This window comes from Eleutherodactylus coqui, chromosome 6 (assembly GCF_035609145.1).
Source record: "Eleutherodactylus coqui strain aEleCoq1 chromosome 6, aEleCoq1.hap1, whole genome shotgun sequence".
In the NCBI taxonomy this organism is placed as follows: domain Eukaryota; kingdom Metazoa; phylum Chordata; class Amphibia; order Anura; family Eleutherodactylidae; genus Eleutherodactylus; species Eleutherodactylus coqui.
The window spans coordinates 99,670,738-99,692,062 of record NC_089842.1 but is presented as its reverse complement, the minus strand read 5'-3'; the positions used below and the strand labels follow the sequence as shown (position 1 = coordinate 99,692,062).

General features: G+C 42.8%; 1 protein-coding gene across 2 annotated transcripts in view; it reads right to left on the bottom strand.

The window, feature by feature from the left end:
* Positions 1-21,325, bottom strand: part of KIRREL3 (kirre like nephrin family adhesion molecule 3) — a 765,513-nt gene that overhangs the window by 72,639 nt on the left and 671,549 nt on the right. For both annotated transcript variants that reach the window (XM_066607257.1, XM_066607258.1), the window contains exons 8-10: positions 7,510-7,658; positions 6,358-6,485; positions 3,047-3,173 (exon numbers count right to left, since the gene is read on the bottom strand). In XM_066607257.1, coding sequence (XP_066463354.1) covers positions 3,047-3,173; positions 6,358-6,485; positions 7,510-7,658 — 404 coding nt within the window. The remainder of the gene's footprint in view (positions 1-3,046; positions 3,174-6,357; positions 6,486-7,509; positions 7,659-21,325) is intronic.

Genomic DNA, 21,325 nt, shown 5'->3' with positions numbered 1-21,325 from the left:
GTTGACAAAGCCTATTTGCCGAGAATGTGGTCTCATCCAATATTGCCCATGACCACCCCTCTACTTATGCCATACCAGGTGGGGGAAAGTCCCTACACCGTGAACCAGTCTCAGAACCTTCCCTGGATGTACCCAGTATTTGTGGTGAGCCTCGACCATGATGGTTGCCCCTGCTATCACCCCCTCGCTGCCGGCCCATTCCCGAACCATCCTTTATACTGAGACGCTAGAGATTATCTCTATTCCCATGTACTTTTATCTGGTTTACTCTCCAGCATTCAGCTCTGTTATAGGAACTCAACAATGACAATACTGGAAGTACCGGATTCGGCACATGCCCAATATAATGGACACCGGCTGAAACCCATTCGCTGTTCAACTGGCTTCGGACGTACTGGATGGCATTTTCTCCGATGAAACAGCGCAGCGTGCTATTTAAACAGTAAATTTATGCCGCATCTGCGCTGGAGGCTCCGAAGAATGTACCACCACAGATATGTGTGCCGATACGGTACTACAGTTTAATCAGAATCTATACATTAATGTGTTTCCGTGGATTTTTGCGGTGACTGCAGTGTTCGCACATGTGCCAATCTGTTGCTTGCCAGCAACCATATCGATAAAGAACAGACACTGGGACATTTGTGTGATCTGCGGCCACGGAGAGGAGCGTCTGGCTAGTCACCGGTTTGAGCATTTGCATCTTGGAATTTTCCCCGGTGACAGCGCTCTCCTTCTACAAGGCCTGATTTCATTGAAAATTTCCGACACCCTCCCCTCCCCCGCCTGCGTTGTTTCCTTACTGCTGGTTTTGTTTTCTGCTAGCTATTTAATTGTAATTAAACTCCTGCTGTCGATAAGGGAGCGTGAGCGGAAGGAAAACAATATCACTTTGCAAGGCACGGCGAGATAAAACCAAATGGTGCATTCCTCATCCCGGCTCAATGTGATGCCACCGGCGGATCTCCTCGCCGTTCCTGCATGCTCCTTATTGCATTATCACAGTGTGTGTGTTATTTAGGGACAGGAGACCAACTGTGATCAGGGAAATTAGGAGATGTGGGCAGCCAGGCTGACATTCCCAATCTGACTTTAATCATTGTGGGGGCTGGGGGGGTCCTAACGCCCAAGGTCAAACTGTGTGCCTTTCATTTTGCACTTGAGTTGAATCCATTAAAGCGGAATGATCCTGGTGATGGCGGCTGTACAAGCCTGTTTGTTAGATCTGGTTTAATACATTGTTTCATTCCAGGGGCAGCAATGGAGCGGTATGATTTATGTCTGTAGGATATTTGTCGTTATAGTCTACAAGGTATCAGTATTGACCACCTGCGAAGACATGCCTCAAATAGGACAAGGTGCCAACAAATTTCACAAAAGTTCAGCCAATGCGGCCGATAGCAGGCATCTGGAATAATCATCTTTAGGGATGGTGAGCAGCTGGTAATTAACCATCTAATGACAGCTCATTTATACATATTGATGCCCCATCTAGTGATAAGTGCCAGTCAGGGGTATTTAATTAGTTATTATGTATGCCCCTCCCTACTGGGATCTCCTGTGATATCTGCCAATTATCAATGCAAAATAGGGTTCTATGACTCTAGCCTGTTGATCTAATAGCTATAAATCAGGAACAGACCTCTTTTGAAATAGTATGGAGGGCAGGGCTCATTCCTTGTGGCCCCTTGACTGGCATTTCAGGTGGCTACGTTTGCTTGGGCATCACAGACGGAATATGACCCAATTGCTGACTTAGCCAAAACTATTACAATTTAACTAGAATGTGATATTAATAGTTGCCAGTAGGGGGCACATAAATGGCTCCTGGCATCTACTGAGCCAGGGCCATGGGTATGTTTCATAGTAATATTATGGATGCCATGTTTACAGTGAGAAAGGCGTTATAATGTCTCTTACTGTAAACTAATATTTCCTGTACTTCGCCTTGAGGATGCCGCTTAAACCTCTCCCATCTCTCTGCATGCCATGGTCATTACACAGGCTAAACCTCCGCAACAGTGGAAGCGGATTAGGCTCATATACAACCGGCACCAGGGAAATTGTTATTCCGGTTCTTTAATGGGAACATAAACAGGAATCTAATATTAAAGAGCTAAATCTGCTGTCCTCCTTCCCTACAAGAGATGAAGATATAAAACAGATTTACACTACGCTCAGAGCGCAGACAAGGATCGCCGCTTGTACGCGACATTCCAAGACACTAACATACATTAAGTTCTCATAAAAAAGGATCACAACATCGCAAAATGTTCCCGAGTCCCTCTCTGAGAAATTGCTGAAAATTCTATTCGCCAATTACGTTACAGATGCAGCAAACGCTAACTTGACCTTTAATGTGTTACAATAACTACAAGTTACTACAATGGTGTAACCTGGCATATCACAATGTGTCAGTCATGTTAACAGTTGTTACATCTAAGAAAGCTGGTTGACAACCAGTATGGCTGCCAAGTAGAGGCTTAACATGAAGCTATTGAGCCCCAATGTGAAATCTGTAACAGGAACCTCCATTCTTCACTTATAATACTGTGGGGAAGAGAAACCCTCTAATTTCAAGGGCCTGTTAGCAACTGCACTCACTGCATCCATTATGGTTACACCCCTCTGCTAACATAGCTTCCATTGTGACTGAACCACAACTTTCTCAAACTCCTAGGGTCTTCGAGAGTCAGGAAAAGCTGCGTGACAACACTAGGATTGATAATGGGGGTCAAACTTTTTGCCACCCAGTTTTCCTAGAAACAGATCTAAACAAACATATTTCACTTTAATTAATTGTACTGGATTACAAAACCATGGCTGCTTTCTTCCATAATAGTGCCACATTTGTCCACAGGTTGTGTCTGGTATTGCAGCTCCAGCCCTATATACTTTAATGGAGCGGAGCTGCAATATCATATGCAACCCATGGATGGGTGTGTTGGTTCTGGAAGAAGCGGTTTAGTTATTTTTCATCTCCGGAGGTTTTATGGAGATGTATCAGTGGGACCTGCAGGAAGCGGGACCTTGGTTGGTTCCTTACCGTTTACTGTTAAGGTGAGTTCCCTCTCTCCGGCACCCACTCGAGGAACGACCGCTCGGCAAACGTATTTCCCAGCATCCTCCTGGCGCACATTTTTTAGTGTCAGATAGTTGTCATTACTCAGGACCTAAGTAAAATACACAAGATATAAACAAAAACGGACACATTTATTACTTGAACTACATGGTCCGCTCAGGTCTGTATGTGACGTCACTGCAAACCTAAAAACAAGCGCTTTTTCCTTGTTAAAGCCGCATGATTATTGGAGTTTTATATTCTAAAACTAGTTTTAGCTGTTCTTCCTGCACGGTTTATTTTTGTGGCTTTTTCTGCTTTATAAAAAACACCATAAATTTCTTAGCTTTTTTTAGAAGCTATTGTTTAGGTGTCGTTTTTTTCTTCTACACACATTTGTCAGGAGATTTCTTTTCTTATATACTGTAGAAGAATAAGGGAAACTGCCTGAAAAATAGCCACAACTGAATTAAACTATGTTTTGAACGAAACCCCGTGGACCTGAAAGAATGTATCAAGGATGCTTTCACACCATTTGGATTTTGTGGCAGTTTTCATGCAGTTCTTTAAAGCAAAAGTCAGAAGTAGATTGAAAAGAAATGGGAAATCTAAAGGAAGGACTTGTACGTCCTCTTCCTGCTGGATCCACTTCTGACTTTGGCTCAAACACTAATCACAAAACCTGCGTATGAAACCTCCCTAAAAATCTGTAAAACATTACAAAAACCTACAATTTTTGCGGTGTGTTTCATAACTCTCTATTGATCCACAACTAAAATCTGGCCAGTTTTTTTTTGCCATGTTGGATGTTGATGAAATTGTGGATCTGCCACAATCATCCACAGCAGAAGTCCGAAGTTGAGCCTCGGAGTGTTGTCGTGGATTTGCTTGCTTATGTGTAGCCCCATTCAAATGGGCAAATCTGCGTGTGATTGCCCGGTGCGGTTTCTACATCAATAATTGACATGTTAATTCTTTTTAATATCTGTGCACAGAAAAATTCACACAGTATTAACAGAGTGGATCCCCTATGAATTAAATGGCACTGATTCCATTGCAGATTTTACAACAGAATCTGCGCCAACTAAACTCTGCGTTAAGTGGTCCTTAGGGAGTATATATGTATGTATATATGTCGAAACGTCCTACAGTACTGACACTTTATGTATCTGGGTCTATTTAAATTAGGCTGCAGTATTCTTCTGGTCCTCTCTGTGATCCTCTTTGCATAGGTTTGAAGTTTGGGAGCTGACATCCCATGATCATCTGTTTGGCTGGAGCTTGTTCTTATGCCGACCTTTACACCTTTACCTAATGAGAATGTAGTTGAGAGTTGTATGATATTCGGCTGTGTTCTCTTTCTGAGACAGACTATAGTATTTATTGTAGCTGCTCACAAAAATCGTTGACAGATTGCAGCTTCTATTCTGACCACTAGATGTCAGTATCGCAAACACACTCCAAACAAAAAGATACAATCTTATTTTATGGCTTGCTGGAAAAGGATCTCAGGAATGGGCCAGTACCAGATATCAAAAGTTCCAGATGATCAGACTGTTTATAAATGCAGATATTGGGCTTTTCTGAACTAAATATAAGGATTATTGTACAGTCTTATGAAATGTGAAATTACATAGCTGTTCTCCGAAAAATGTGTAGAGTGTCAGACCTTCTGGATTAATAAATAGCCGAATAAAGGATTTCTACTGTATTCACCCAGTTTCCTGGGATCTAGTGAAATTTTGCATGCCTCTCGCCTCGATGAGTAATGGCTATTGACCACAGTAATGGCAGTATCTGCGGATGAAGGTGACAGCTCTGACCTTCTGCAAGTCTAGAAAATAAAATATTTGCACTTGTCACTTCCTACGTGATATTAAGAAAATTTGAAAAGTCCGCCTTTCATATGATCAGGCCAAGAGTGTAAAGCTGCCGACCTCAGGAAAGCACAAAGTAATATTTTTGTCATTTTTACTTCAGAAATAAATGTCAGAGCTTCAGCTGTGATTCTGCTCCGCCTGTGAAAATTCAGGTTGTGAACCGGATGAAGACAAGAATGGAAGTTCTGTCCTTGTGAGACTGACGGATGGAAGGAAGGTGGGAAGGTATTAAATAATGGCATGTGCGGCCATGCTCTGCAGTTAGGGCCTTTTCCACGCATCGATAAATTGTCCAGATTCCTGGGATTCAGCAGCAATCTGAACAATATCGCTCAGTGTAAACGCATGCCCTGATTGTACGACGATTGAGAATTTGTTCCCTTCCGTCTGTCGTTAAGTTTCTGCATGCATAAAACTGAACGATGATGGACCGGCCCGTGTGAACCGGCAGTTGTACACTTATGAATGACTGCCTGCTTACTATAAATGGAGGAGGGTGAGCCAGAACGATCTCCAGCTCGCTCCAACTCCATTTACTAGTGATTATCATTCCTGCGCAAATGCATGATCGAACAGGTCGTCCTGTGTAAAAGGGCCCTTATGGATTAGCTATGCGCTGGGCCACCGTCAGTGCTGGAAGCAGATAGCGCTGTCAACTTTATATTGCTTCAGGTTGGTACTGAAGGCACAGCTCCTATTGAATCCAATACAACATGATTTCAATGGGGGCTATGCCTTCTATTACACTTCCTGCTCCAACTGCAATGAGGAAAGAGCAGTCAACATCTGGTTATGCTGCAATGAGTGCAGGGGCCAATTGCCGGGGGTCCCAAGCAGCCGCCCCAGCCAATCACCTACTGATGATCTATTCTGAATCCTGAGGATTAGTTATCAATAGTGCAAGGCTTAAAAGTCCTGTAATAGCCCTCTAAGAAAAAGAACTGGCATTACTATAATCATAGAGTAAAGTTAACAACAACTTATATTTAGTGCACAGTGAACACCATAAAAAAGAAATCTAAAAAGCAATACTCAAAAAAATAGCAAAATTACTTTTTTTCCATTTCACTCCACAAAAATATGTTTTAAAACTTTGGAAAACATTATATAGTACATTAAATAGAAACACCCTAGAAAATAATGACAGAAATATCTAAAAGTTGTGACAGTGTTAAATGTTACAAAATTTTTAAAAAAATGCTTGTCAAAAAGTTCTTTACATTTAAAATGCTTTTTAAAAGCCTTTAAAAATACTGACAAAATATTATATGAAGAAGGCGTTATCAGGCGAGGGGTTGATGGAGGCCAGCTATGGAATCTTAACTGTTGCTGGGTTATGCAACTCATGTGGCGCAACATAAGTATGGTTGGAGTTATATTCCACATTGCACCGTTTCTTGGATGTTTTGTACTTACCACACCAGAACCGCGTTTCATCCAGACAATGGTGAGTGAAGGGTTACCAATCCACGCACAATGGAAGGTGGCTTCTGATCCGAGGTCCACAACAATGGATTCCGGTTCCGTCGCCATCCGAGGCCCAACTGTAAGGAGGGAGAGTAATAGTACAAGTGTCACCCCAGGCCAGAAAACATTTCCTGTCCAAGCAATTATCATCCTATTCCTGACCAGGAATTCACTGTATCATACCATAGCCGGCCATGATTGGAATCCACTCTATGCGGTTAAATATTGTACCCCATTTTTACAGATCATTCTGCATTTGTGCATGTGATGCTGCGTTCCAGCTGCCCACCATGATAGTTGGACTTCCACTTTGCTTTGGCGTTGTTCCTAGATCCTTGTAAGAAGTATGAGAAGTTCTTGAGGTGTGTGCCACGTTACTTCAACATCTACATTAAATGTTCCGTAAGGGCTCCTGCACACTTGTGTTTTTCTTGCGCATTTTTTTTACGCAAATGTCAATGGGACTTTCTAATGTTAAAACCACATTGCACAAAAATTGCAGAAGCACAAGATTGCGATTTTTGTGCAATTCGTTTTTAACTTCAGAAAGTCCCATTGACATTCGTGCGAAAAAGGCAAGTGTGCAAGAGCCCTAATTGTGCAAATACTAGTGACTTTATACGGATTAGTGTACGGTGCCGAACAGGAGTGAGTGAAATAAATTCTTCTGCAATCAGGTTTGTCACCTGAAAGCTGAGCTATCACTATGTAAGTGTTATTTAATCTCCCACAACGCATTGCAGAACTGTAACTGCAGTTCCAGGTGTGACTGGAATATAAAGGTATCTTTAGTAGAACTAAAAACCAAGCAACTACCGGGCCGTGTAACCAGGAACCACTTAATGTGTGAGCAACTCCTGTTTACTATGCATAACGGCGGGCGGTTGTAACAATCCCTCGTTAGATCCGCCTCCATTAATTGAACAACTATCACCCCTTCTGTAAAGCATAGCAGTGATAGTCCTAGTCCAGAGGTAGGTTGGCTGCTGGGCGCTTATGCATGTAAAGGGACCTTATGATTGTAAAGTAGTCAAAAGTGTAATATGGTCTAGAAGAAGGTGGGGGGGGGGGGGGGGGGTCTTGATGGAGTTAAATTCTTACAATAAACATCTACTGTTCTGCTGATGTTGGTGCTGCCCAGGGCATTGGTGACCTCGCAGGACACTGGTTCTGAGAAGTAGGAGTAATCGACCACCGTCTCATACGTTTCTTCGGTTACCTCCTTCAGAAGTTGTCCTCCCTTCGCCCACCTGAAAAGTCATAACAGATAATATGAGAGACCTGAGCCATTGTTAAGATGACGAGATGTAACCACCATCCCATTAGCACAGACCAATACTTTTACAACTAATTATTCTGAATATTTTAAAGGGCCAGTGCAGTCTTATGCATATGAAGCCTGTAGAAGGTTATAAAACAAAACAAACAGCATCACTATCATGAAGTCCTGGCATCATGCCACCTAGAATGTGAGTGGTGATGCCAGGAGAACGGGCGGTGATGCTGTGGCCTCTGATTTGAGTGTTGAATTGCCGGGGCTGAGGATGGGTAAGTGCTGTTTGTTTTATTGCTTTAAATCATTTGCATCTAACTTTAAAAAGTTGATTTTTGACTGGAAAACTCATTTAAATAGACACTAACTTTTTACACAACTTCTGTTCATCTAACAGCTACTGTGCATCATCAATCTTGTACTTGCATTAAACATTTTTTAGTATTACAACTGAAAATCAAGTTTGAAGTGGATGCAATTAGAGGTCTCCTTTCAACACTTTTGAAATCCACAGCCTGTCGTTAGGCATTTGGCTTCTCTAGTAACAGGGACATGGGGACACTGCTAGTTACTACCTGCAACAGAGGGGCGGGCATTCAGTTGCTGCCTTGCAGCTGATTGAAGTAGGGCGATGCAAGGCAGCATGGACAGAGTGGGAGAAGTAGTCCTGGCCAGTACAGTACTTGTAGAATGTCTGGCCTAGGATCCCCCACACCTGTACGTGGCTTGAAAACAGCAAGGCAACAGAAAAACAAAATTCACTGAGCTCAAACTGGGAGCAAACGGCGGCCAATGGGGCACTGGACTACTTTTGAAAGTTTTTTGAAAATTTAGATCTACTTTAATCATTTTATAATGAACAGTTCTGCAACTATTATATCATTTCTAAGATCCTGTATGTATTGTGTACAAACAATGTTCACTGCTTATATCTAAAAAAAGACTCAAAAACTCTTCCCGTCCTGGTCCTGCTCTCTTAACCGGTGGGCTTATAAGAGAGGGAGTTCCACATAACGAACCTCTGGCAGGAGTGACATCCCAGAGAACTGAGATAAAATGAGTAGAATGACAAATATCCCAAGTGAACAGTTTCTCCCCAGAAGACTGAGCCTCATGGAGAAGCTTCCATGTGTGGGTTACATGGAGATCCTTGATGCCTATTCCTGGGGTGAAGAATTCCATCGGGTATATCAATGACATTCTCCAGCTGCTCAGAGCTAATGGAAGGAAAACGTTTGGAGGAGGAGAAGCAATCGCAGCCATTGATAGGGCAATTACATCGGTACATTTAGAGCTGGAGCCTCCATTAGCTGCTCATGTTGTTGGATATTAGCTCAGAACATTGAGTCTTTAATGTCCGCACATTACAACATTCATTAGCCACGTGGCTACTGAGCACAATGCAGGAAATGAGAGCGCATTTATAATCCATTATGGCTGTGGAGCCTGAAACATCACACACTGTCAGTGAATCCAATAGAGTATATGTTGTAATGCGGTCATTTATTTCCACCCATCATATAGCGCTGCCATAGGCCTGAGTGTCATAGTACAGTCACGCATCATCTAATTTCATGTCATATGGGCATACATACTAGGGGCAATGAATCTATGGAGCCCATGAGGACACAGGGGGGAATACAAGCTCCGTGCAGTAGTCATCTGGATCAACTAGTGCTACAAGGCAGGTGAGCTATCTGCTGAGCTACCTGCAGTGCAAGTGTCCGACTCTCCACAAGGGGGCAGTAGAAAGGCATATGGGGTATCCCACAAATAAATTAGATGATACTGATAAAAAAAGGAATATGAGAAATTGCATTATTCATAGGCGATGCATTTTGAGGGCCACATTTCCTCATAGGCAGCGTTTTACCTTTGTACGGCAATACGTGAACCTCGATGCGTCTGAGCTGCACAAATGTCGAACTTTTATTAAGAAAGAAACTATTTTAATCAATAGGGTAAAACATAAGTCAAAATATCAGGGGGTGACATGGTGTGCAGCATTGAGTGGGTTAATGTTATTCCCAGCCGTCCGAAATGAGGCGTAGTGTCGTATAATTAGCACTCTTGTTAATCGCGATTAGCACTTTGCAGCTCCTCTCGTAATGTTTAATTAAGACATCTGCATGTTAAGATGTTAAACTGCGAACACCCTTTTTTTTTTAAGGTGTTGCAAATGGAAAACTGACTAAAGTTGTGTTTAAAGACAAACCAGAAAATAATAGCGGCTGTTAATCAGATGTGGAACAACAGATGAACAGCCAAGGGCGGCGCATTCAGAGGGGTAGTCATCACAGTTCCTGGGGTCCTGATAGCATATAGCATCAACAGAAGTAACGGGGGGCGAGTGCTGACTGTAAGCGAGATTTATGCTTGCTGCCATTGAATGGAAGCATGTTTTTCTTCTATACCCAAGTCTATATAGATGTAATATTTCTCACAGCTGAGATTTTGTTGCAATTGGATCCAGTATTGGCAATACTCTGTGCTGTAAGCAGCTTGGACTACAGATGGATACATTTTTATTGGCACAGATATATTATTAGGCTAGGCTCACACGACCGTATGGTAAGACGCTGTGTTAAAAAAAATTGCAATGTTTTACCAGTGTATGGAACGGCATGTCCCTGCGTATTGCTGCGTTTTTAATTGTATATGCCTGCGTATGTACAGCATATTTTATTCTGTCCTGCACTTGCTTTTTGGTTTCTTCTTTTTTTCATATGCACTGCATTTAGAACGCACCCATAGAAAACAATAAGGCTCTTCCACGTGTAATACGCGGTAAAATAGGATACACTCCATTCTTTTTGTATGTGCGTAGCATATGCAATAAATATACACACGTGTGAGTGGAACAATGAAAATCAATGTACTTTTGACACCAATTACCGCGTATTATTGCAAATAATAAAATGCAAATACAGTCGTGCAAGCCCAGCCTAATAGATGAGAATGGAATACAAAATCTTAACCATGAGTTTGGGATGGGTTCTCAGCCTCTGGAAGTAAGCAAGAGTGTTTCCTTTCACTTACAAGCAGAGATCTTGCAAATGCTGAGAACACGGTATATAAAAGCATAGCACAATATTTCATTATACAACAATTAAGCTTTATTTACATTAAACAGTAAAACCCAGAGTGACTGTATTAACCACATACAGAATGGGAGGAATTGAGCTATGCAGTAGCACATGTGAAAAAGACTTGGGTATACTAATAGATCATAGACTGAACATGAGTCAACAGTGTGATGCAGCAGCCAAAAAAGCAAACACAATTCTGGGATGTATTAAGAGAAGCATAGAGTCTAGATCATGTGAGGTCATTATCCCCCTCTACCCTTCCTTAGTCAGACCTCATCTGGAATACTGAGTCCAGTTCTGGGCACCCCACTTTAAAAAAGACATAGACAAACTGGAGCAAGTTCAGAGAAGAGTTACCAAGATGGTGAGCGGTCTGCAAATCATGTCCTATGAGGAACGGTTAAAGGATCTGGGAATGTTTAGCTTGCAAAAAAGAAGGCTTAGAGGAGACTTAATAGCGGTCTACAAATATCTGAAGGGCTGTCACAGTGCAGAGGGATCAGCCCCATTCTCATTTGTACAAGGAAATACCAGAAGCAATGGGATGAAACTGAAAGGGAGGAGACACAGATTAGATATTAGAAAAACTTTCTGACAGTGCGGGTGATCAATGAGTGGAACAGGTTACCGCAGGAGGTGGTGAGTTCTCCTTCAATGGAAGTCTTCAAACAAAGGCTGGACAGACATCTGTCTGGGATGATTTAGTGATCCTGCACTGAGCAGGGGGTTGGGCCCGATGACCCTGGAGGTCCCTTCCAACTCAACCATTCTATGATTCTATCTGTGACTAACACACTAAACTCTATTGCATTACAGTCTGGGAGATGTAGTATAATGAACATTATCACATCTGCATAAAAGGTTCAGTTATGTTGTAAATCCTTCATTTTATTTCTCTTGCTCTGATCTGGAGTCACATCATACTGTTTTTTGTCAGCTTTTACAAGGTACTCCCAACACATCTCATTGGTTTCCCCTGCTGGATTATTGTCTATACAGTGCATACTCTTCTGTGTAGCGGGAGCTGTAGTGTTACACCCACCACTGCCCACCCACTATACTGTCTCATGCTAAGGGAAAAAAATGAAACTACATATACCACAGTTTATAGCAGAATGTTCCACATTACAGTATCTCCACTAAGGTAATAAGGGTGTCAATGGACGTAGTTCTGATGGATGTATAGCAGCAACCAGTACAATTGTGAACGCAGCTTTGGCTATAACTAGAGAATAAAACACTGTCACTAAAGTAAACCTACGGCTTTGTAGCATTACTTGTTAATGTACAGTACATTGGAAAGTTAAAAATTGGTAGAAGTTGCAGGATACAAACATCCCAGATCAGGGGCTCCGCTGTTACTGATACACTTCTTATACTCCGTTCCTTATCGGAGGCTCCTCATATTAGGCGTCTGGATTTTAGTCTTCTTATTCTGTGCGCTCAGATCTGAGGCCTCTTATTCTTTGCCCCTGAATATCAGGTTCTTTATTCTGCTACTCCTTATATTCAGTCTCTTATATAGTCTCCTTATTCTTGGCCCTTCTATCTGAGGCTTCTTATTCTCAGTTCTCAGAATCTGAGGCTCCCGATTTCACAGCCCTCAAATCTGAGGCTCTGTATATTTATCTCCTTTTGCTTGGCACTCAGGTCTGAGGCACCTTATTCTTCAGCTCCTTATACCTGATCTGAGGCTCCTTATTCCTTGGCTCCTTATACTCAGCTTTCGGATCTGAGGCTCCTTATTCTCAGGTCTTAGGATGTGAGTCTGCTTCTTCGACTCCTTATTCCCGACCCCAAGATCAAGGATCCTTATTCTTAGGTCCTTCGATCTGAGGATTCTTATTATTCAGCTTCTTATACGTGGTCCTTGGATCTAAAGGTTCTTATTCTTTGTCTCCTTATACTTGGCCCTTGGATCTGAGGCTGCATATTCTCAGGTCCTTGGATCTGATGATTCTTATTCTTTGGCTCCTTAAACTGGTCATAGGATCTGAGGCTTCTTATCTTTGACCCTCAAATCTGAGGCTCCTTATTTTCAGGCTGCTAACAATCAACCTTTGGATCTATTGCTTCTTATTTTTGGTCTCCTCATACTCGGCCCTTGGATCTGGGGTTCCTTATTCTCAGGTCCTTGGATCTGAGGCCCATTATTCTTTAGCTCCTTATGTTCAACCCTCAAATCTGAGTTTTTTTTATCTTTGGCCTTTGGATATGAGGTTCCTTATTTTTCAGCTCCTTATTCCCAACACTTGGATCTAAGGCTCCTTATTCTCTGGTCCTTGGATCTGAGGATCCTTATTCTCAGGTCCTTGGATCTGAGGATCATTATTCTCAGGTCCTTGGGTCTGAGGATCCTTATTCTCAGGTCCTTGGCTCTTAGGATCCTTATTCTCAGTTCCTTGGATCTTAGGATCCTTATTCTCAGGTCCTTATTCTCGACCCTTAGATCTGAAGCTTGTTGGTCTTTGGATCTGAGAGTGCTTATTCTCAGGTTCCCGATCTGATGGTCCTTATTCTGAGGTTCCCGATCTGAGGGTCCTTATTCTTTGTCTCCTTATACTTGCCCCTTGGATCTGAGGTTCCTTATTCTCAGGTCCTTGGATCTGAAGATCCTTATTCTTTGGCTTCTTGATCTCAGCCTGTGGATTTGAGGCTCATTGGCCTTTGGATCTGAGGTTCCTTATTCTTTAGTTCTTTATACTCGTCCTTCAGATCTGAGGCTCTTTTATTCTGCTGCTCCTTATTCTTTGGCTCTCGCATGTGAGGCTCCTAATTCTACTGCTCCAGGAGATTATTAATTTGTGTGACCAGGAAACATTTTTCTTCTTCTACAAACACCATTCATAATAAATGAAGGCGGAATTCTTCCCATTAATTACTTCTAAAAATATTGTTGTTCTGACCTCGAGCTGCCTCCAGTGCACATGATATAATGAACACGTCTTGGTGGCAGCTTGAGCAATGCCTCGCAGTTCCCTGCAATCTATGCCTTGCTTCTCTTATGACAATTCAAAGCACAAATAAATGATAAAATGCACAAAAAATAACAACGTCTGATGTGAAATTAATTGCATTGAGGACTAAGCGCCTGTCTTGGTCGAGCTGAAATCTCATTTATAACAATGCGGCGTGCGTGGTTATACAACGCAGGTGTCGAGCCTGCAATCAGCATCACTCATCCTGCACACAACAGTGATTGGGGTCAACCATCTGCTGCCTAACAACAAGACCACAAGTCCTATCCTGAAGATCACATCCAGACTCAATGTCTCACCCTATGTTTAAAGGGCACACACGCAAAAAAAAACCCATCCTCTTATGATTAAAGAAAAGACCTACATCCCACTAAATTTGCGGCACATTTCCACTACTTAAATTATATAGTGATCGAGCCATAAATATACATAGTATAACACAAAAGTCAAGTATGTAGCAGAGTCCATTCCATACCTGATGGGTGTTAGGCTGTCAGATTGCAGCTGTCAACTATTTAGATGCTGCAATCAAACCCGATGGCGCATCTAAGTATCCAATCAGAGGGGGTGAGCGTCCTCCAGCACCACATCTACCTCTTACCCTCCCCCCCCTTCCTCGTCCATAAATTGATCGCAAGATGCTGAGGGGTTAGCAAGACAGTCTGGGGCCTATTGAAAGGCTGCAATGCACGGATACCTATTAAGCCTTGCTTGTGGCCTTGCTAATAGGCAACACTGAAAAGTACTGTATACTGAAGTCTTACAGGATATAGAAAAGGAATCCCAAATTCAAATCCCTGTAGGGGGTAAAAAAATTATTAAAGCTTTTCCATAAAGTCTATAAAAAGAAATAAAAACCAAGAAATATTAAAAATAAATCAAATAAATAATCCGAACAATAGAAAAAAGTGGTTCAAAAAAGGTCCAAACTTTTAAAATATCACACTGTTCATCTAGACATTCCACCATGTAAACACCATAATAAAAAAGTACAGAATGTGAGAATTTTTTAATTATCCAATCTCCCTAAAAAATTGAAGAAAAAGTGATAAAAAAGATGTATGGACCACAAAATGTACTAGTAAAAATTACAGCTCCCCCCACAAAAAACAAGCCCTCTCAACAAAAAAAATAAAGTCACGAGTCTCGAAATATAGTGACAGTAAGCAATTTTTGTTCTAAAAAATGTTTTTATATAAATTTGGTATCACTTGTAAATGTAATCATACTAACTTGCTGAATAAAGTGCATGTCACTTTTACTGTACTGTAAACACCGTAAAAACTAACCTCACAAAAATGGTGCAATTACATATTTTTCCACTTTACCTACTTAAAAATGTTTTAAAGCTTTTCATTACATTATATGGTAGACTAAATGATACCATTAACCCTTTCCAATCCACTGTCTGACGTCTTTAAACATTCTGATTGAAGGCTGTACAGCTCTGATGTCGGAAGACATCCGGCAGGGTATTCTTACTGTATATTACTGGTCGCTCTGTTGTTGGGGGCCCCTCCGGCATGTCCCATACTGCAATACTGGCTGTAGCCAGCAGATGGTGCCATTGTATAATAGCAGAAAGAGAAAGCCCCCTAGGAAACCCTGAATCTAAAATTGGATTGCAAAGGGTTAATAGAACTTGGAACATGAGAAAGAAAAAAAAATTAAAAATCTGGTCTTGATGGGGTTAAGCATTCAGTCAATCTACCCATTGTATATGATATGATCAACAATTACTATTATGTATGTATTATTCTACTGCAGCCTAAAAAAACTCCTCTGTACATACTCTATTAGAACACATGTGTGTTATGAGATAAAACATAGAAGTGCTTCGAGGGGCTTCTGTTTTGGCGGACCTGACACGGCTATCCATTATATGATTAGCGATTCATTTGAATGACCACCGTGCCACATTTTCTCCGCAGTGGCTACTACAGGGAAGATGTATGGGCCAAATGCGGTTCCCAGCAGGCAGTAACAGATGATCCCTGGAGGTTGGAGAACACGAACCTGTGGCAATCACTTGATTACTGTACTGATTTGGTTGACATAAGGGTTTTCTTATGTAAGTCAGTGATTGCGCTATTACTGATGATCAGCGGCACTCTTTAGGGCCTTGTTACTGGGGCTAATAGAAAAACTCGAAGGAGCACTTCTTTCTTCACCATCGTGAACATTTCCACATTTTACGTTACGGATACTTCAGGGTTTTCAGCATTTTAGGTATGACAATAGATTTTCCCTCATGAGATCAAGGACAGCAGAGCGCGCCCGCTCCTGACTCAGTCGTCTTTGTGCCAGTTCCCATAACAACATGAGACGGCGAGAAGCGGAGGGCAGATTCTCTCGTCATAAGTCAGATAGCGGGGTCCCAGTGCGGCGGCGACTGCTTCATTGAGCCTCTGAGGTTAGAGAAACTTAACACACAGCAGAGTCGCTGCGACGTGTATGTTACAGAGCAATGTGGTTACAGTGTAATCGAGCTGCTTCTCTTAAAGGGGTTTTCCAGGACATTACAAAAAAAAGTTGAAAGGGCTTAAAATTAAAAGAATTTGAATCTTCACCAATCTTAGCAGCTCCGTATCCAGCGCTGCAGCCCGGGGCCCGCCACACAGAACCTGTAAGGTGGACGGTCACGTGCCGTTCATTGTGCTCAGCCACTGGCAGGGTTCAGCAGTGATTCTTCTATGGCCGCTGAAGCCTGTCACTGGCTGAGCGCTAACATGCACAATGAACGGCACGTGACCATCCGCTGCTTCTTCCGGGTTCTGTGTGGAGGACAACGCGGCAGCAGCACTGGACATAGAGCCGCCGCCGCAGGTGAGGATTCAACTTCTTTTCATTTTAAGCCCTTTTAACTTTTTTTTTATGTCCCTGGAAAACCCTTTAAAAGGACAGAAGTCTAAAAATAAGCTTAGATATCTAACAGAACAACTTGGCAGACCGTTTTTGCGGAGTGGTTTCCCCATTGCCTTCCCCAGTCACCCTGGCCTGTTCCGTCGCTATTCCGTGTGAGTGATGCCAGCAAAATTCCTGTGTACCAGTAGGGGAGCGAGCATCACTGGGATGAGCGGCGGGCATCGTTTGCCCCACAGCTCGTGATGAGTAAATGGGCCATTACATCTACTAGATTATCTGTGCGTTATCTGTGGGGTTTAGATAGCTATCCTCTGAATAGTCGCTTGATTGAGGAAGTGTAAGCCACGCTTCAATGTAAACGCAGCCACCACCCATGTGACGAGCCATAATGAGCTCACTAGTCGCTTTGTTTCACCTAAATACAGTTGCAGGTTGATTAATTATCATCTGGTGTAAACAGGTAATTGCTGTCTTTTAAAGACAAGCCAACAACCTTGTAGGAGGTGTGCGGTGGTTCAGCGTGTGTCTCCCACTCAACGCTGATTGACTCCCGCCTTTCTCTGAACATTTTGCCCTCCGACTAAATGCTTATTAATGCAGGCAAGAACAAGAGACGGCCGCACTGGCTGTTCAGTTATACCAGCGAGAGATTGTTCACTCGAAGACTACATATTTATGTGCATTCAGTAGGCTTGGAAGCCAATGAGCGTGCGCTGGGGAGGGGCTGATGGTTCATATACACGCCCACCAAAGAACTCCACATCACCAAAATAGTCGGCAAACTATGATTTGGCCCATGTAAATGCTTCCAACAACTCGTTCTGCGTAGAAGCATGTTTTAGAGACTATTTCGAGTGACTATACAGATGATAGTTATCCCATGTAACATCACCCTTACTTACGACTACAGTCAGAAGTGATATAGTTGAGTTTACTTTACTTTGTGATTGCACCCCACCGTTTAGACTCATAGGGACGGATTTATCAAAATGGTCCAAAAGAGAAACTGTCTTTGTTGCCTATTGCAACCAATCACAGCGCAGCTTTCATTTTACCACAGCAGTTTCAGAAATGAAAGCTGAGCTCTGATTGGTTGCTATGGGCAAAAGTTTCTCTTTTAGACAGTTGTAATAAAGGAGGCCCAATTGTCTCTTCTACCGCTCCCTGTTCTGCAGAACTTCCTTTGGATGGGATATACAGTATTTCTCATCCTGATCTCATTACTTCATGAAAAGTTTGCCAGAACTACCATGCCGACTCACACAAAGCAGTAATAAAGGGCAGTGTGGAATGTAATTTGGCATAACAATATAAATTTATAATCACAATCCCTCGTTCTTTTATAACTTGGGATCGAATTAATGATACTCGCAGTGTGCATTTTGAGGGTCGGAATTGCTTGCAATCCTTGCCCAGGCGTCCCCATGAGGGGTCTCCATATTGGGGAAAGAATCGGGCAATTTTCTCATGATGCGAGCGTGAGTGAAAATGCATGATTATGAAACCAATGATTTTAATGGTTTCATTTTCATTTGTGATGTTTTCACTCCTGCGATGCTGCATGAAAAAAAAAAAAAATTTTAAAAATCGCAGCACGTCAATTTTTGCGATATCGCACAGTCCTCAAAAGGGCTGGCCACAGCAATACCGCACCCATAGAAAACAATGGGAGAACATTGCAATCCTCTGCCGCGGCTGTGATAGCCACAGGGAATGAAGGGATTCCCCACGGGGATGAAGCGATTCCCCGGAGTGATGGGAGACTTTTTTCACATGGAACCACCTCACATCCACGGGGCTTTCACATGGTGGAAAGTGCGATATCAGGCCGTGAATCACAGCCCGATATCACTCTTGCCTGTGTGAATGTAGCCTAAGGCAGGCTTCACACAGGCAAAGGCAATGTGGGGCCGTGAATCACGGCCCGTTATCACCCATGCAATCCATGTGAAACCCCTGGAAGCATGGAGTTTTGATTGTGGGGAAACCCTTCATCACCACCGTTGTGGCTGAAGGGATTCTGCATGGGGCTGAAGGAATCGCCCAGGTCTGCTGTCACAGCCGCGGCAGGGGATTGTGATATTCTCCCAGCAGCGCTGGCCCCATTTAAAAAAACAATAAAGGATGTCGTAAAAAGAAAGGACCTGCTGCAATTTTTTGTCCCACAGCATCACAAAAGTAAAAAACATCGCAAATGAGAATGAAACTCATAGAAATCATTGGTTTCGGGGCTCCTTTCACACTGGCGATAGAATTGCGCGTTTCTTGAACAATGCAGTTGAGTGAAAACGCAGAATTATGAAACCAATAATTTTCAATGGTTTAATTCCCATTTGCGATGTTTTCGCTCATGCGATGTGGAGTGAAAAAACCCCCCCGCAGTATGTCATTTCTTCCCGCAATTCCCTTTTTTTGAATTTCCCATGTTTCCCTATGGAGCCTCCTTTCCATTGCATCACAAAGCACGAACTTGCGATTTTTGTGCGATGCGGTTTTAACATTACAAACTTCTATTGTCTATCGCAATAAAATCACAAGTGGCAGTGATGTTTTTTCAAGAAAAAGCATCGCTGCCGCTCAGACATCTCATGAGCAAAATGGCGATTTTGCCGTGATTTTCTTGCGGCAAAATTGCAATCGCCAGTGTAAAGGCCCCTAAGGGTGAATTAACATGTGGCAAGTGTGTTGCATCGTTTTCTTGCGACTGAAAATCAGGGGGCCATTTCTCCGGCAAGCACATGATTTCTACAAGCCCCATTCCAATGAATAGGAGCGGCACACAAATCTGTGTAGATGTACCCTCAGGAAACATTTACAAGCTACTCTAGGATATAATGCTCCTGCAGAACTGACGGGCGAAGCGACGCGCCGTTGACAGCGGCGCACTGAAAATTCTGTATTTACACAATGCTACAAAACGCAGCGTGTCTCTGTAATGTGAGGTGATTTGTTTGTCACGACGGCCTCAGCGAGCGCCAACCGATCCAGTCACATTGACAGCATGAAACAAATGCAGGTACTCACTCTTGTCTGCTTTCTGTGAATTATTAATTAGTTCTCATGTACAGAAAGTACAGAGGTCACTTCCTCCGCAGCCGAGCGTCTGCCTTCAAAAAGCTGAAGGGTAATCTCCCGCAGAAGTTAGTCTGGGGCCGCAGTGTGCGGTGCAGCGCGGTATAGAATATTAATCCGCTCGTGTCTCTATGTTCTCCACATGCTGTCAAATCACACAAGGTATCACCAGGGAATATTATTTATTATCGGATGCTGTTATAATATCCCAGACTGGGACGAGGGGAAGACGGCGGCCTAGGATGCCATTAGGGGGGGCAATTTATGGATTAAAGTTCTCCAATAAACTGGACGGGGCTGATAATGCTGTAAGTGGCAGGGTATCGTGCGAATACACAGGCACTCTCCTGGAACTGAGAGGGGGCGTATGTAAAAACCCCAATTAGGCACCACAAGAGCCTGTCCAACCCTAGATCATACCCCCGTATACATGCACAAGGGGGTTCATGGCAGAAAGCCCAACTCTACCATGTCTGAGGATAAAAGCCTGTGAAAGATGCACAATAATTTTGGCTAAACTAGTGGAGAACTGCAGCATTACAACATGAGAATACACAATTTTTCATTTTAATTGCATTTCCCTCTTCTTGAAGTCAAGGCTTCTTCAGACAGACATATTTGCGCATCTTTATTGCATACGTAAAATATCCCCCCCCCCCCCAATACGCTGAGAATAGATGTCAATGGGTTTGTTCTCGTTAACATTTTTTTGCAAGCATTTCCTGCTCTATCTTTCTGTGTATTTGCGTTGCAAAGGGCCTCATAGAAATCTATGGGAGGTGCCCAAATGCACACGAAATACGAAAGGGGATGCGCGATACGCTGTGCAAAACCATGGGGCAAAGAACACATCTGAATCTCATTAGGACCTCATTTGCGTGCGCAGAAACTTATAGTACTATACACAGACACACGCAAATCAAGCTAGTATACGGCACAAATACGTTGCGCTTAAGCAAGTGTATTTGCTCTTACGTTCGTCTGAGGAAGCCCTACTGAGGAGAAAGATGCGCCGAACACAAGGTTCTACGAAGAATATACAATTGATAGGGAAATATGACCAGGATGTCCAAAACTTTCTTAATGTCCATCAAAATGTTTTACTATAAAAATCTATTGGGCTAGTAAAAGAGATAGAAAAAGTTCTGCCAGGTTGCTGGGGACTTAATTAAAGCGACTTTCCGGTTTCAGGACAAAGTTCTGTCCCAAAGACAAGAGGGAGGAGTTATATTGCCTGCAGTTATTCTTCTCTGACACCCCTCTGATCTGCCGGTTTTGGGGCTCTGTTCTCAGCTGTCCAAGGCGGCTGCAGCAATTTTTCATCTACCTAATGCACACCATGCACTGCTCTCTGATTGGCCTGTACTGATCACATGAGCAGCTCTGGCCAATTAGACTGCAGATATAGTGCATTAGTAGTCTAACACTACCAATGCACTGAGGAGGATTAAGTAGCCTGAAGAATGTGTCGGCCACCTTGGCTGAAAAGAGGACCTGGAACCAGCAGATCGGAGGAACAAGTGCAGGTAATAAACCTCCTTTTCCTCTGGGACAGAATTTTGTCGCAAAACTGGAGGGTCGCTTTAAGATTTTTAGACTTAAGGTATTGCTAAAATTGACTTGTATTAACAGAATAGGTG